The 16136-nt window shown below is 51.3% G+C and overlaps 5 protein-coding genes across 5 annotated transcripts; 3 read left to right on the top strand and 2 right to left on the bottom strand.

Annotated features, from left to right (window-relative positions):
- Positions 1–1237: 1237 nt before the first annotated feature.
- On the top strand, positions 1238–1955 carry HETIRDRAFT_149304 (uncharacterized protein). Its single transcript, XM_009546193.1, has one exon. It carries the CDS (start codon positions 1294–1296, stop codon positions 1828–1830), a length of 537 nt encoding a protein of 178 aa, XP_009544488.1. The 5' UTR covers positions 1238–1293; the 3' UTR covers positions 1831–1955.
- A 4139-nt stretch (positions 1956–6094) lies between these two features.
- Positions 6095–6907, top strand: HETIRDRAFT_433472 (uncharacterized protein). The gene has a single exon (XM_009546194.1). It carries the CDS (start codon positions 6230–6232, stop codon positions 6551–6553), a length of 324 nt encoding a protein of 107 aa, XP_009544489.1. The 5' UTR covers positions 6095–6229; the 3' UTR covers positions 6554–6907.
- An 809-nt stretch (positions 6908–7716) lies between these two features.
- HETIRDRAFT_165889 (uncharacterized protein) lies at positions 7717–7913 on the bottom strand (the record flags this gene model as incomplete). Its single annotated transcript, XM_009546195.1, has 2 exons — positions 7717–7794; positions 7842–7913. The coding sequence occupies 2 exons, from the start codon at positions 7911–7913 to the stop codon at positions 7717–7719; spliced, it is 150 nt and encodes a 49-aa protein (XP_009544490.1).
- Positions 7914–10354: 2441 nt separating this feature from the next.
- On the top strand, positions 10355–11033 carry HETIRDRAFT_408719 (uncharacterized protein). Its single transcript, XM_009546196.1, has one exon. The coding sequence runs from the start codon at positions 10418–10420 to the stop codon at positions 10811–10813; it is 396 nt and encodes a 131-aa protein (XP_009544491.1). The 5' UTR covers positions 10355–10417; the 3' UTR covers positions 10814–11033.
- A 1971-nt stretch (positions 11034–13004) lies between these two features.
- On the bottom strand, positions 13005–16002 carry HETIRDRAFT_121119 (uncharacterized protein; the record flags this gene model as incomplete). The annotated part of the gene is made up of 10 exons (XM_009546197.1): positions 13005–13186; positions 13395–13676; positions 13853–14034; positions 14183–14331; positions 14390–14409; positions 14801–14906; positions 15139–15158; positions 15246–15497; positions 15549–15620; positions 15681–16002. The coding sequence occupies 10 exons, from the start codon at positions 16000–16002 to the stop codon at positions 13005–13007; spliced, it is 1587 nt and encodes a 528-aa protein (XP_009544492.1).
- Positions 16003–16136: the final 134 nt, after the last annotated feature.

Genomic DNA, 16136 nt, shown 5'->3' on the forward strand with positions numbered 1-16136 from the left:
CTTTTCTAAGACCGTCATCTTAATACAGGTAAAAAAGCGACTTTTATTGACTTAGAGCACTTTTCTAAGAGGGCAATCTACCTAGGTAAGTAGGACTCTCTGGGAAGCTTTTGGCCACTTTTCGAGACTTACAGTCTTGTACAAGCCCTGTAAGTTCGGAAAAGTAATTTGCTCTTTTCCTGATGTGCGCACAGCAGCGACGGAGCTGGCCTGGAATCTATGACCGAAGACGTTCTGCGTAGACTCAGACATGTGGCTCGTCAACCATCTTGTTTAAAGGATGTACTTACAAATAAATAGATCGCATTTTGAAGAAATCTTCCGAATTTTGAACCAGGAGAGGGCCTGCCTTGTCTATTATCCCCTTAGAGAAGTCATCGCACGAAAAGAGAGAAATTATGACGTGTATGTTCAGATCTGAATGCAAACGAATAGAGCAGGTCTCCAATCAGGATGTCAATGAATGTTTTATACCTGTTGCATGTGCACTGTCGTATTGCCAAGAGGGTGTGAATTAGAGAACTTGAAGAAGTGACCTAGTTAGGGTGTTGGGCATCAAGATCAGCATGGTTTGGAAGGGCGTCAAGAGTAAATGGTCCGAGAACCATGGAAAGATGCACACTTCGTATATGAGAGCTCTATCATCGTGTCAGAGTTCATTCGACCGTTCGGCTCCCGCTCCCACACAATGTACTATCATTGTGTGATATTCTTGTAGCAAGAAGTCTGAGTGATTGCGGGCAAGCTATGTATAGCCATCGAACATATTTCCGCATCGTCTGAGAGCCTGAGGGTCTTCACGAACGACCAATTAAGGTTGTGGATGGACATATATGACGGCCATGTACCGTCGTTGTGCGTCCCCACTCCAGAAATCCTAGCATAGTTCCGGACGTCCGTGAGCACATAGACCTCTTTCGCGTGCAGCATGTAACTTTCCATCGTCAAACTCTGAGATGGTTACTGAACAGTGTCAAAGAGTGCTGTGAACTCTTACAGATTTCCGTCATGACGATCGTAGGTACTAGGTATAGACGCGCCGGCGCAGCGCGGATCGCCCGGCCCAAAATCAGCTCGGGCTTGACCGGAACTCATCGTCCAAACTCGCGCACGTATACGGGTCGGTCTCGTTTTCTCAGATTCTCTGCCGAAGGAGGTTTTCAACGCAAATGATGCGAAGCACAGCTCAATTTTGTCCAGTTCACACAGAGGAAGTATGGGAGCCAGTGTGTCAAAAGGAGGGAAAATAGATGTCTTTGGCAATCAAGATAGACAAGATGTAGGATAGACGGAATGCAATTTCGGAAACATCATGAAAAGATGAGAAATGCAGGTGAGGAAAATTTCTGTCCTTCACGCCGTGCTGGCGCTCACGCGGAGCAACTGGTAAAGCGCGATCACGAAGACATTGGCGGACCGCGTGAAACACGATCCAGACACTCACTCCAGTCCACCAGGTCCGAGCAGGTGGACGACGACGAAGACGACGACGACACAGACAAGGTCCAGATTGAGTATTCCTATCGACAATGTCGTCAGCTCCATCGGACACACTCCTGCACCCTCATCGATCCGAGACCAAAGCAAGAAATCAGCACGAATGCCGTGAAAGGGAAGGCAAGGGCGAATGTGCGATCGATGATGACGATTCGGAAGTCGTGTGGGGCGCGAAAGCATAGGGACAGGCGCAGAACAAAAGAGAAGGAAACGAATGCGAGAGAGGGCAAGAAACCGTGGTGCGTACCTCCGGCTTCAGCTCACCATCGCCAACGATCCCGCCGCACCTCTATTCCTACCGCCACCCCGAGGGTCCACTCAGCCAGGCCATGAACCACCTCATTGGGTTGGTGTGACGATCCTCGAAGTCCCTCGCTGGGCAATTCTCGTCCTTGTGACGAGTGACCCCGTCGCGGCGTGCGTAGAAGAAGATGCCGCACCAGTCGCAGGGGACCTTCTTGAGGTAGTGGATGGTGACTATGTGCCGCCTGCGATCGTACTTGCGTGCGAACGACATGTTGTTGCACGCGAGGCAGCGCAGTGGGTCCCTGCCGTAGATCTTTTCGTCGATGACGACAGCGGCCTCGCGCTCACTGGCACTGAGACTAGTCTGGTGCTGGCCCTCGTCGTGATCTTCCTCATCTTGAGGCTCGTCGGCCTCTTCCTGGTCGTCCGCAGGCATCGATGTTGAAGGCCCTCCGCTAGACAGCGGTACAGGCTCGATGACGAACTCACCTGTGGGGTTGTCCACCCTGTGGGTGGACGTTGTTGATCTACTGTTGTTCGCGTGGAGGGCGTTGTCGTGGACCTGTAGAATGACCACAGGCATTGGGCGCAGCCCTCCAGCTGCCTTGACTGACCCCGGGGCAGGCTTCGGCGCAATGCGCCTGAACCCGCTCTCCAAAGGCCAAGTCTCCTCGCTCATCTCGCTCCCCGGCGCTCCGCCCCCGATCTCCATCTCCATCACCTTCCCACTCCCTCCCTCATCCGCACTCATGTCCCTCACCAAACTCGCCTCGGACATCACCTCCCCCAGCCGTTCTTCTATCCTCACCCTCTTTGACTGCGGCTGCCCCTCTGCGTCCGCCCGTCGCTTCCTCGTCTCCCGCCGGAAGACCCATGAGTCCCACCGCGGGTCGAGTCGCGCCTCGATGGCGGTGCGCGCCATATCCACCCAAGGACCCTTGAAGGGCCTCACGGCGCCTTCCAATGATGGGTAGGTCGACCGTCGCGCGTCCGCTGGCATGGCGCGCGCCATTGAAATGGCGTCGGGGGCGATGTACAGGCCGGAAGCGATGGGGGTGGTAGGTGTGGTCGGGGTGGCGGGTGCGATGGTGGCCGGCGCAGCAGGGTTGGCGGCGGGAGGTGCGGCGGGTGCAGCGGGGGACGTGCGTTTCCCTGGAGTGGGGCTGTGCGGCCACGTCAGTGTGTCAAGGACAGGCATGGGCGTTGGTGCGGATGCATACGGTACCCAGCGATGAGGTGCCAGCACTGGCGTCGAGGCGTATCCCCAGTCAGATGGGACCACGGGGATTGGAGCGGAAATGGAAAACGAGAGAGAGACGGAGGAGGGGGCGGGGTTGGTGGACATGGCGGGGAAGTGCGAGCCCGCCTCATGCAATCTGGAGCGCAGGCGCTCATAGGGCTGGCTGTAGCCAGCCATGTGTTGAGGGACCTGTAGTCCCCCACGGCTCCGTGCGATATGCGCGCCCTGGCAGCACAGAGGAACGGCTCGTGAGTGGCACCGCCGACGTGTCAGACCGAAAGGAAACGTACTTCCGTCATAATAATGAGCTCTTGCTCATCATCAGTGTATTGGGACCCTGAGGATCCCGCGCCAGGAGCTGTATGAAGGTTGTTCTGGTAAAACTCAAGGCCCTGAAGGACATCTACGCACTCGCAAGTTCTTCCTGCATCCAGGACGGCCAGCCGTGTATGCCGTGCGACATGGCTTCGTGCTACGGATGCTTGTGGAAGGTTTTCAGTGGTAGGTAGGTCGACTGGTGAAGCTCGGATGGGCGGTCGATGGTTAGGCTCCTCTCATCAAGTCATCCAGATATACTACTGCCCTCGGGGCGAACGCTAGCCGACTTCTCGAACCATTCCATGGTCCGACGATCATGCCTTGTTCTTTGATGCCGCATAGCCGTATTTTCTCGCCTATTGACATCGAGTTCTGAACCAGAAATGTGGTGCCGTCATTGTTCGAAGGTGGGAAAGGGCTATCCTATGTCTATTACGAAATGGGCACTGCCAGCGCCGAGTGCTGAAACAAATTTCTGCCTCATGTTCACCCTTCACGAGGGGAGCGTGTTCAACTGAGCATATACGTCTGTGTTTCTGGGGTGCGTTACTTGGTATCGTTTTGCATCTGAACCTTGATGGAGTCGGGATGGTGCAAGTGGCTTCATGGCGGGGGCGAGGGCTTCGGAACAAAGCAAGGATGACGAGGAATTTACCCACGTCGCGGTTGCCCGCTTACACCGTCGATCGGTGCTCGACCATAGCGGTCAACACAGTCACCAGTCGGTTTTCCCTCGTTCGGGTTTCTTCTCCAGACGCATTTTCTTTCCTGTTCATATGTTATGTGTCATGCATGGGACTTTTCACCATTGTTTTATGCTTTCTCGTGCAGATCCTGTGTGTCGCCAGTTCAAATTAGGCCTCGTGTCTCAAAGTTGTAGGCGCATCAGTGCGCTTGATTTTGGGAATCGTGCCATCGAAGGGGATTATGGAAGATCATTCGCCTCCGAACTTCGAATATTCTAGCCGCTTATGGGATCCATTGTGATGCGCGTGTCCTATTCCGTTCGCAGGTACGCCAAGGCACGTTTCTCCGCGTCATTTTTATCCCCTTTTCCTCTCTCACAAATCGTGGTTGCAGCACAGCGTCTTGGCCAGGTGTGCTCTTTCGGGCTTGATGGTGCGTGAGAGGGCAGGCGAGCTGACTATCACTATGAGTAACATGGAGTGGATGCGCAGAGCCGGATTTGGGGTCCATTGTTGTCGGATTCAAGTGGCAATGTTGAATATGGGCCCCCCTTTTACTTATGTGCGATTGGTCATGAAGTTGTCGGAGCTACACGCCGCCTAGTGAGATGTTTCGTCACTAGGGTGCTATTGAGCTTGGACTCGCAGGTGTCTACCTTGCATCTGCACACAATATCAACCTCCGCCTTCTACACAACCAGTCTGTGTCCTCGCCTCACTTCGACACCCGATCGATAGCCGGGTCATCTCCCGTCTCATATCGAGCCCTCGTCATGTTTGCTGTATGAGTCGACGACGTCGAAGGATTCCTTTGGTGATCGTCATCATTCCATCGATCAAGCGAGGCGATGGCAAAGATTCTGGAGCATGCTTGTTGATACGTACCGCCGACCCAGTTGGTATACTGTATGCCTCCTCCCACTCCTGGTCCTCTCTAATATTCACAATCTCACTGGCTTTCTGGTTCTGTTTTTGTTATACTGAAGTTATTCGTATCTCACCTAAGTCCATCACTCCCCGGTCGAAGTCAGAACTGGATGTCTGCGGTTACCACTGGCAAAGCTACATGTCTATATTCAATCTACAACATGATAACACCTTTTCCATTCTGATTTCAGGCGCGATCTATGCAGCAAGGCTTCGGGAGAGAGCTTGCCATCATGGCATTATTCATGGGATCACTGGAAGACTCCTCAATGGGAAGAGCGCGTTTCGTACAGGACTCGTTGCTCTTGAGCTCGAGAGCAGTGTAATAAAATTGTGTTCGGGAAAAAATGCTTGACCTTACAAGGCAATTTCTGAGCCTCTGTTGAAGATTCCTTAGCCGTTTCATCGAGGAAGACATATAGTCAGAAGAAGAACAATATAACGGATAACGGACCAATGGACGACATGCTCCTCAGCTCCTTTTGAACCACTAGACCGACATTTCCTTATTACCACATGATAGAATAGCAAGAGTGGTCTCGAATGTTTTCGATGAGTATACTACGTTGACAAGATGTCTTGTACTCGTCAGAGTGGGAATAAGTTAAGGAATATAGAGCATGTCTCTTTTCCGTAGTGAAAGGCGACTGTGGCAAAGTTGGAGGCGGTGAGTGCTTCAAAACAAACACAGAGAGTGTAGGAATCGGTGATTTGTGACGGACACCGATATTTAATGGATCATAGATGTCGTATACAAGATACAAGTTGTCGTTGAGATGGAACGGTGAGGCCAACCGCGCCACTCGACGGTGGTGGGTGTTAGAGGACAAGTTGAAGTGGGCCCGCTGCTATGGCGCTGCTTGCTCACTATTTCAACTTCCGCTCTCAGAACCCTCTGTTAACGCTGAGCGAAGACGCGTCGGGACGCTAAGTCTCATACCCTGCGAGAACATTAAAAAAAATACACATTCAGTTGAGCAGGCCTTGTGGGTATAATCCATGTCCTCTGGCGCGAACTACATTCCGTTGTAGGTTCCCGGCAGCAGCAGCCATCCTCGAGCAAAAATTTCCCCATTTTATCGTTCTTTTCGTCTTTCTCAGTAGCAGTGGATGTGTCATCGCCGTCGTCGTCCAAGGTCGCGCCAGACCCAGACGCAGGTGCAGAAAGAAATGCAAGGATGGTGTATAGATCAGCAGCACGTCGGCCGAGGGGAACACAAAGTCGCGGATCTTGACGAGCAGTGACCACCGCCGCGGCTGCGCTAGGCATTACCTGTGCGAAGACGCGAATGTTGAGGTAGGTGACGCGGTGAGAATGGAGAGCGTGAAGAGCGCCAGGGCTATCATCGGCATCAGAGTGAGAGGGTTGAGCGAGGTATCGTCGGTTGCCGCGGCGGCGTCCAAGTTGATGGAGGGGCCAACCGAGGACGCAAGCGACAGCGAATTAAATATGGTGCGTGGCGGTGGATGCCGGGTAGGAGGAGCTGGTCAATGCTGCAGCGGACGTGTAGTAGATGGTGGAGGGCGAGGGCGAGGGCGAGGGCGAGGCGGGGCGCTTGGACGTGCGGAAGGCGCGGTGTGCATGGGAAAGGTGGTGCATAGGAGAGGTGCGAGGGCGTGGCAGGCGACCCAGCTGTGAGCATTGTTATGTTGAGTGTGAATATCGTGGAAGTCAGGACGGCAAGGGGAAGGTCGTGGTCGTATTCACTGCCATTATCGTGGTCGCGGGAGCTGAGAAGGTTGCACTCGTCGGAGTAGGCGTCAACAATGCGTCGATGTGTAATCTACGGGAGCGGTGTTCATGCTGGTGTTGAAGACAGCGCCCTGGCGCCGACTACATTGTAGAAGGCTTGCCAATCGACCCGTCGCGGGTGCTGTTGCGACATGCCTGTCGTAGATTGTCGTCGCGGCAAAAGATGCGCCTGGGTAGCGAGCAGATCTTTCGAGCTGTTGCGGAGAGATGTAGGAGGCTGCAAGCTCGTGGGATGGAGAGGGGACGGGCAGAGAGGAAATAGAGCTGAGATAGACGTAGTCTGCATCCAAATTTGATGCTTTGGCGCGGAGTCCAGCGACCTGCCTTATTGGGAAGGTCGGCAGGAGACGGCAGGGCGAAGACACTGAGAATTCTGTCTCCGACTTAAGTATGCCCACGTGATTTGTCTCGTATTTGTTAGGAGACTTAGGGGCCGGAAAATACAGCTGTTTCCACATATTTTATCCCTCTCTCAATGGTTGGAAATCCCCTGAGGGTATTTTCTACATTAAAGAAACTCTAAGCACTCTTTTACCTTGGCCAAATGGACCCCACAACTAGCAGGTTCACAGCACTGCCAATATCCTAGAAGGAAATAATCCACTCATTATTGCTGCCTATGGCAAAGGCAAAATGGCAGTCACAGACTTACATCTAATCTTGGCCTTCCATTTATCAAAGAAGGCTTTGGAATCTTTGCCTCCTTTTGCAAGAAGCATGCCATCGAATGCCATGGTCTTGATGGTCACCCTCCTGGTTAATGTCAGGCTATGTTAGGTGAGTTCTAAATTTAACAGCAGAGATTGCTAGTCTGATGGGTGAGGAGGTGGATGAGATGTTTAGGATGGGGGTTAGAGCAGTCTCGCTAGACAAGGAGATAGTGAGGGGGGCATACCGGAAAGGCAGAAACTTATTAAAAGAGGTTGAACTGGGGAAGTGGTCAGTTATCATTGTTTCTCTAGAATGGTTGAACTCACCAGAATTTGAGAGGATTGTACAAAGTGACCACTTCAGGAAGATATGTGGTTGACAAGGCACATATTGTCCTTCTATGGGCCACAGACTTCCACAATGCCTATGGTCAGATCAACTATATCATTACATATATCCTTGTTGGTGTCCCAGTCCTAGCAATGAGCAGAACACTTAGTTTGGAAAGCAAAACCTCACTTACAAAGTTTCTTGGTGTTTGAGATGGGACATACCAGACAATCCAGATGCCTTGTAAATGACCTAACCTGTGCATCATATTCACTAACAGACAGATGTGGATCTCATCTTCATTTATAAAAACTTCCTCTCTTAATTAGATCTAATTATTCAAAATGTGAATCTGAGCTAATTAGAATATATTATCCATAATCAACTTTATGGCCAAATTTGCAAGTAAGGGGATATTGTCTATACTAATACAGTCCTATTGAAATCTATAATCTAATTACAATTTTACATATCTCAAATCCAAATGGCGTGAGTACTACTATTTTATTTTTAGTATATTATTTTTTTTCTATTGGTTTAATATCTTATTGTCTAGTACCTATATTCAAGTATCAAAAGCCCTAATTTCGAGGGCATTTATTGACCTCTTTATATATAGAATAGATAAAAGATAAATATGTAATAAAATTAGAAATATTGAGATTGCCTTATTTATATCATCATATTTAGGTTACTGCATAAGTCACTTAGACCTTGTAGCTTAGTGGTTTAGAGCACTAGTCTGGGGTATGCAGGCATGAGGTTGTTGGTTTAATTCTGGTAATGGACAAGTTTATTATAAGGTGTGACTTTAGTTTGATTAGTAAGCTCTATAATTAAAAGTGTAGTAATATTAGAGGAATCATAGGACTTGGTTGGTTGCTATTTTTCCAAAGATCATATGATGAATTAGCTTTAATTAGCTCTAATTAGACCCTATAATTTCAGGATTAGATTGGGGGTAAGCTCAAAATCCTTGATGGTAATTAGAAAAAATCTAGCTATATTTATGCTTAACTATGGTTAATTTGATGTGGAGCTTTTCCCTGATGCTCGCGCGATGTATCATCATTGTGTGATATTCTTGTAGCAAGAAGTCTGAGTGATTGCGGGCAAGCTATGTATAGCCATCGAACATATTTCCGCATCGTCTGAGAGCCTGAAGGTCTTGACGAGCGACCAATCAAGGTTGTGGATGGATATATATGTCATATGACGGCCATGTACTGTCGTTGTGCGTCCCCGCTACAGAAATCCTGGTATAGTTCCAGACGTTAGTGAGCACATAGACCTCTTTCGCGTGCAGCATATAACCTTCCATCATCAAGCTCTGGGATGGTTACTGAACAGTGTCAAAGAGTGCTGTGAACTCTTACAGATTTCTGTCATGACGATCGTAGGTACTAGGTATAGACGCGCCGGCGCAGCGCGGATCGCCCGGCCCAAAATCAGCTCGGGCTTGACCGGAACTCATCGTCCAAACTCGCGCACGTATACGGGTCGGTCTCGTTTTCTCAGATTCTCTGCCGAAGGAGGTTTTCAACGCAAATGATGCGAAGCACAGCTCAATTTTGTCCAGTTCACACAGAGGAAGTATGGGAGCCAGTGTGTCAAAAGGAGGGAAAATAGATGTCTTTGGCAATCAAGATAGACAAGATGTAGGATAGACGGAATGCAATTTCGGAAACATCATGAAAAGATGAGAAATGCAGGTGAGGAAAATTTCTGTCCTTCACGCCGTGCTGGCGCTCACGCGGAGCAACTGGTAAAGCGCGATCACGAAGACATTGGCGGACCGCGTGAAACACGATCCAGACACTCACTCCAGTCCACCAGGTCCGAGCAGGTGGACGACGACGAAGACGACGACGACACAGACAAGGTCCAGATTGAGTATTCCTATCGACAATGTCGTCAGCTCCATCGGACACACTCCTGCACCCTCATCGATCCGAGACCAAAGCAAGAAATCAGCACGAATGCCGTGAAAGGGAAGGCAAGGGCGAATGTGCGATCGATGATGACGATTCGGAAGTCGTGTGGGGCGCGAAAGCATAGGGACAGGCGCAGAACAAAAGAGAAGGAAACGAATGCGAGAGAGGGCAAGAAACCGTGGTGCGTACCTCCGGCTTCAGCTCACCATCGCCAACGATCCCGCCGCACCTCTATTCCTACCGCCACCCCGAGGGTCCACTCAGCCAGGCCATGAACCACCTCATTGGGTTGGTGTGACGATCCTCGAAGTCCCTCGCTGGGCAATTCTCGTCCTTGTGACGAGTGACCCCGTCGCGGCGTGCGTAGAAGAAGATGCCGCACCAGTCGCAGGGGACCTTCTTGAGGTAGTGGATGGTGACTATGTGCCGCCTGCGATCGTACTTGCGTGCGAACGACATGTTGTTGCACGCGAGGCAGCGCAGTGGGTCCCTGCCGTAGATCTTTTCGTCGATGACGACAGCGGCCTCGCGCTTACTGGCACTGAGACTAGTCTCGTCTCCGAGCTGGTGCTGGCCCTCGTCGTGATCTTCCTCATCTTGAGGCTCGTCGGCCTCTTCCTGGTCGTCCGCAGGCATCGATGTTGAAGGCCCTCCGCTAGACAGCGGTACAGGCTCGATGACGAACTCACCTGTTGGGTTGTCCACCCTGTGGGTGGACGTTGTTGATCTACTGTTGTTCTGGTTGGGGGCGTTTCCATCGACCTGTGGAACAACCACAAGTCTCGGGTGCAGCCCTCCAACTGCTTCGACCGGCCCTGGAGCAGGCCCCGGCACGATGCGCTTGAACCCGCTCTCCAAAGGCCAAGCCCCCTTGCTCCCCTCGCTTCCCTTTCTCACCGCTCTGCCCCTGACCTCCCTTGCCGTCACCATCCCGTTCCCTATCTCATCCACCGTCTCCCTCAATACACTCGCCTCGGCAACCACCTCTCCTAGCCCTTCCTCCACCCTTGCCCTCTTCAGCGGTGTCTGCTCCTCTCCGTCCCTCCGTCGCTTCCTCGTCTCCCGCCGGAAGACCGATGGGTCCCACCGCGGTTCGATTCGCGCCTCGATGATGGGTGCGGTGGGGGTGGCGGGGGTGGCGGGGGTGGCGGGGTACGGAACCCCTCTTGATGCGGGCTTGAACGGCACGGGTGTGGCCGTCGATGCCGGCACATGCGGCACCCAGCGATGAGTGGCTGGCACCGACGTCTGGGTGGAGGCCCATGGAGGCGGGGCGACTGTGATGGTGGCAGGACGAGGGAAAGGGGGAGTGGCGAACGAGGGGGCGGGCAAAGGGAAAGGAGGAGTGATGAAGGAGGGGGCTAGGTGGGCCGACCCGACTGAAAACCGCGGGCCCGCGTGATGCGACCATGCGCGCGTGCACGGTTCAGAGGACTGGCTATAGCCAGCCCTGTTTTGGGGGACCTGGAGTCCCCCACGGCTACGCGCGACATGCGCGCCCTGACAGTACAGGGGAGTGGCTCGTGAGTGGCGCCGTCAACGTGTCAGAACGAAAGGACACTTACTTTCAGAATGACATTGAGCTCTTGCTCACCGTTGTTGGATCGGTACCCTGAGGGTCCCGCACCAGGAGCTGTGTGCCAGTCGTTTCAGTAAACTCCAAGGCCTCGAAGGAAATGTACACACTTGAAAGATCTTCCTGTGTCCAGGAAGGCCAGCCGTATATGTTGTGCGGCATGGCTTCGGGTTATGGAAAGTTTTAAGTGGTAGGTAGTTTGACTAGTGACGCTCGGATGGGCGGTCGATGGTTGGGCTCCTCCTCTCATCGAGTCATCCAGATATACTACTGCCCTCGGGGCGAACGCTAGCCGACTTCTCGAACAATTCCATGGTCCGACGATCATGCCTTGTTTTTTGGTGCCGCGTGGTCGCACTCTCTCGCCTATCGAAATTGAGTTCGGACCCAGTGTTGTGGGGCCATCATTGTTCGAAGGCAGGAAAGGCTGTCCTGTGTCTATTACGAAATGGGCCCGACTGCCAGCGCCGAGTGCTGGAAACAAATTTCTGCCTCGTGTCCACGCTCCACCAGGAATTTCTGGGACGCGCTACCTGTTATCATTTTGCGTCTTGATGGAGTCGGGATAGTGTAGGTCTTCTGATGACGGGGGCGAAGCCTTCGGGACAAAGCAAAGACAACGATGGATTTTACCCACGTCGCGGTTGCCCGCTTACACCGTCGTTCGGTGCTCGAACATAGCAGTCAACACAGTCATTAGTCGGTTTCCCTTCGCTCGGTTCTCTTCTCCAGACGCGTTTTCTCTCCTGTCTATATCCTACTATCTGTCATACATGGGACTTTTCCCCATTGTTTTGTGCCGCTTTCTTGTACAGATCCCGTGTCATCTGTTTCCATCAGGCCTCGAGTCTCAAAGTTGTAGGTGCATCAGGGCGCTTGATTTTAGGGATCGTGCCATCGTGAAGGCCATTATGGAAGATCACTCGCCTTCGAACTTCGAATATTCTAGCCGCTTATGGGAACCATTGTGATGCGCGCGTCGCATTCTGTTCGCAGGTACGCGAAGGCACGTTCTTCCGCGTCATTTCCCCCCAATTTTCTCTCTCACAATCGAAATCGTCGTTGCAGCACACCATCCTGGCAAGCGATCGTGCTCTCTCGGGCTTGACGGCGTGTGAGAGGGCAGGCGAGCCGACTATCACGATCAGAAACATGGAATAGATGCGCAGAACCGATTTTAAGGTTCATTGTTGTCGTATTCGAGTGGTAATTATGTGCTATTGGTCACGAAGTTATCGGGGCTGCGCACCGCCTGGTGAAATGTTTTGTCACCAGGATGCTGTTGGGCTCGGACTCGCAGGTGTCTACTTTGTGTATGCGAACAATGTTTATCCCCGCCTTCAAGACGGCCAGGCTGTGCCTTCGCCTTGTTCAGCACCTGATCGATAGCCGGGTCATTGCCCGTTTCGTCGAATTATCCCGAGCCCTCACCAGGCGGGAAAACACCCGCATATTTTGCTTCATGAGTCGACGGACGTATCCTCGCTTTTGTCAGAGGGTCCCTTCTGTGATCTGCATCATTCCATCGATAAAGCGAGCGCGATGGTTAACATGCTCCTGTATACCCTTTCAGTGCGTATCACCGGCCGTATTCCCCTCCCATTGCCCTCCAATCTTCCTACCGCTTTCTTCCTCTCAGGTCCTTATTATTTCCTTCACAATTTTCACTTTCTATCTGGAATCGAAATTTCTCACTGCCTGTAACAACGCGAAATTCAGAGGGATCTTCCGGTGGCATCGATATATTTATTCATTGAAGCCTTGAACAATGGCATCACGCAAACAATGTCCGGGCTTTGTGCGATTCTTATTTCACGCGCGAATTCAACGGATTTGAATGCATTCTCTAACTTTCTGTTGGTACGTTGCTCGTAAAATTGCTGGACGTCTCCTCGCAGGGGAATGCTTGGTTATCAGACGCAGCAGCGTCGTGTCTTTGGGAAACGATGCCACGCCTTCCAAGGCAACCATTGTGGCAATCTGAGCCGCCTGAGTCAATCCCTCCCTCTGTCAAAGAGCTCTCAGCGACTTCATCCGCGTAGACATTCAATTAGAATATGAATGACGTTACTAACCGGTAGACGATGCTTTCCTCTCATCACAGCTCTTGAACCATTCGACCCCCTTTCCCACGTTCAAAAATCACAGGACTCGTTTCTTATTTGGTCAAAGATAATATGATGTTGATGACATGTCGTGTACTCATTAGAAGTAAGAATATTGTTGAGGAACATACAGCATCTCTTTCCTGGCGACGATGGCAAACTTGGAGGGGGCGAGTAACTCGAAACAGACACAGAGAGGAAAGAGATCGATGATTTGTTGCGTGTATAGATACATAATGTATTATAGATATCGTACGCGAGATGTCGTCGAGAAATAACGGTGAGGCCAATCGCGCCACTCGACAGTGGTGGGTGTTGGAGGACAAGGTGAAGCGAGCCCGCTGTTATGGCGCTGCCTCCGATTCGGTTGCTTACTATTTTAACCTCCGCTCTCAGCACTCGTTTTCCAACACCTGCGAGGACGGCCAAGAAATATATGTGTAAATGAGAAAGACCTGTCGTTATGAGCCCGTGTCCTCTGGCTTAAGCTACAGTATAGCGCGCGGTACGTTCCCGGGAGCATCGGCAGTTCGCCGGTCCCATCGTCCTTTTCGCTTTCATCAGCCTGCAACGGCGGACACGTCATCACCGTCACCATCCAAGGTCACACCAGACGCAGATCCAGCTGCAGAAGGGAACACGAAGCTGGTAAACAGGTCTGCGACGTTGCGCTCAAGCGACGTGACGTCGACGTTGGGCGCAAAATCACCTTGGCTCGGCACCGGCGCGGCCGGCGTGCGCGCCTGCGCCGTTGACGTCAACAGATGAGCACTGGGAGCAATAGGACGCGGTCGACATCAACGAGGGTTGGAGGTAGTGGAAGGTCTCTCGTTTGTGGACACACTGCGCCTGGAACTCGCACCGTTTGGGTACATCTTCGCGATCGTGGCTCCCGAACTGAGTCCTGACAATTACTTACAGCGTATTTTTTGCGACGTCCGTGACTGTCTCAATGTGATGAACGTGCGTATCAATATCCTTTACTACACCGTATGTCTGATTATTTGCACCAAACATCTCGCAGCGGTAAATGTCGAGAGCAACATCATGAAGGTCGCACATACATTCCTAAAAATTCAAATTCGATATGTCAGCCTATTCACAAGGAATCTCTCTGAGAACGCACAGAGCATTTGCAAGGTGTGGCTAATGGACATAAACGATCAAGACAAAAATCCTGTCAGAGGCGGAAGGCGTGACTGAAACGTTTCCGCACTATGTTTAGATAGTGCCACGCCAACCGGCCATTTCACGAAACTTATAGTAGGCAAGGCATTGGAGAACAACCTTAATGCATGGGTCTACACGGCGAACAACGCGTAGGCTATCTAGATCATCAGCACGTTCATAGGCCGCAGAGGATTTGTGCGTGCCCTCCCCTCCCATCCTCTTGAATGGACGTTCAGTCGTGTATCGTTATTTTGATACGCAGGATGGCATAGTCAGCAGAATGTTTGGGTTGGAGAAGCTGTCGAAGATCAAAGGTGCGGAGGGAAAAGCTTAGCACAGCGCTCGAGGTAGTTTTGAGACGTTGGACTTTGAATGTTGAGGTTCAGCCTTGCGTCGAGCGTTGGATTTGCAATGTACAGCGCGTCTGACTGGACGCCGACCTGCATGCCTTGCGTCCATGCGGCCTGGCCGGACTGGTCGCGTATATAGCACTCTTATGCTGAAGCTTGAAGCATTATTCCCCCTGCACTCAACGCAATCATCGTGCATCATCAGTATATCTATCTTTCCCGGACGGAACCAAGAATGCTTCTATTTTTTTTTTTTTAAGTACATCAGCACAAAGATGGATACCGCTCAGCAGAATAAGCCGAGCAAGGGCGGTCAGCACCATTTCCGTGCAGAAACTCGGAAGAATGATCTCACCGGGGCAATGTTCGCCTCCCCTCAAGTGCACGTCAAGTAACTGATCAGAAAGAATTATTTAAGACCATGTATAACTCAAGCAGCATAGAAAAGCAATCGCTACGTACCAAGATCACAGTCGCGGACCCATGAAGCGTATTCGTATTCAGCGTGCAACCCTGCATCGCCTAACCACTTTGAGCTGTGATACTGTGTCTCCAAAACATTGATTTTGCGGCGGAACCTATTGTATCGATTCAGAAATATTGTGTGCTCCTCCCGTAGTTTACCACCCTGCTTGGAATCCGGCGCCTGGACAATATCAAAGCAGATCGCCTTTAATCGCCGGCCGCTTCTAGCTCGGTGAGTGACCATTGCACCTAGACTGCTCATAAAATACTGATCCGGCAGATTTCATCCATATGGTGTACAATGATCGTACACGATCCGAACGGTCACTAAAGACTGATTAACCTCAACCTCCCATATAGATCTAAGACATTCTATATAATCGTAGCAATGAAACGAAAACATTTCGACCGAGGGTATCATCTGGAACATACGAGCCAGAGTGGGGGAATTCAAATGTGGAGATTCGCCGAGGAAAACATTTTCCACGTGCGCGGGATTGAGCATGAAAATGATGGATGCAAAACTGGGTGGGATCTCGGTGGACGGTGGATCGTATTCTGGGAGGCGATCATAACAAAATAACATGAATCCGGTAGCATCGCCTTCGTTGTACGCTGAGATCAAGACAGGCTCTTCCTCTCCAGTGTAATCATGGCTGGTGGATGGGGGATCCCTGATCAGGAGGAGAGTAGACTTGTCACCAAAATCCAGCACACCCGACGAAATAGTGGAAGGATTGATCAGAAGAATCATTGTTCAGTCAGCTGTCATGATCACAGACGTGGTTAGTGGGAAAGTCAAATGAGATACGAGAGACATGACGCTGTCCATAGAATCTTAGTTCACATTCAGCTAGGAAAGATGATCGAGGCAAACCTCACGATCGT

The sequence above is a fragment of the Heterobasidion irregulare genome (assembly GCF_000320585.1).
Source record: "Heterobasidion irregulare TC 32-1 unplaced genomic scaffold scaffold_03, whole genome shotgun sequence".
Classification (NCBI taxonomy): Eukaryota; Fungi; Basidiomycota; class Agaricomycetes; order Russulales; family Bondarzewiaceae; genus Heterobasidion; species Heterobasidion irregulare.

Bases quoted from the DNA above. Each gene is read 5' to 3' on its own strand.
- HETIRDRAFT_408719 (XM_009546196.1), top strand. From the start codon at position 10,418: ATGCGCTTGAACCCGCTCTCCAAAGGCCAAGCCCCCTTGCTCCCCTCG.
- HETIRDRAFT_149304 (XM_009546193.1), top strand. From the start codon at position 1,294: ATGCAATTTCGGAAACATCATGAAAAGATGAGAAATGCAGGTGAGGAA.
- HETIRDRAFT_433472 (XM_009546194.1), top strand. From the start codon at position 6,230: ATGGAGAGCGTGAAGAGCGCCAGGGCTATCATCGGCATCAGAGTGAGA.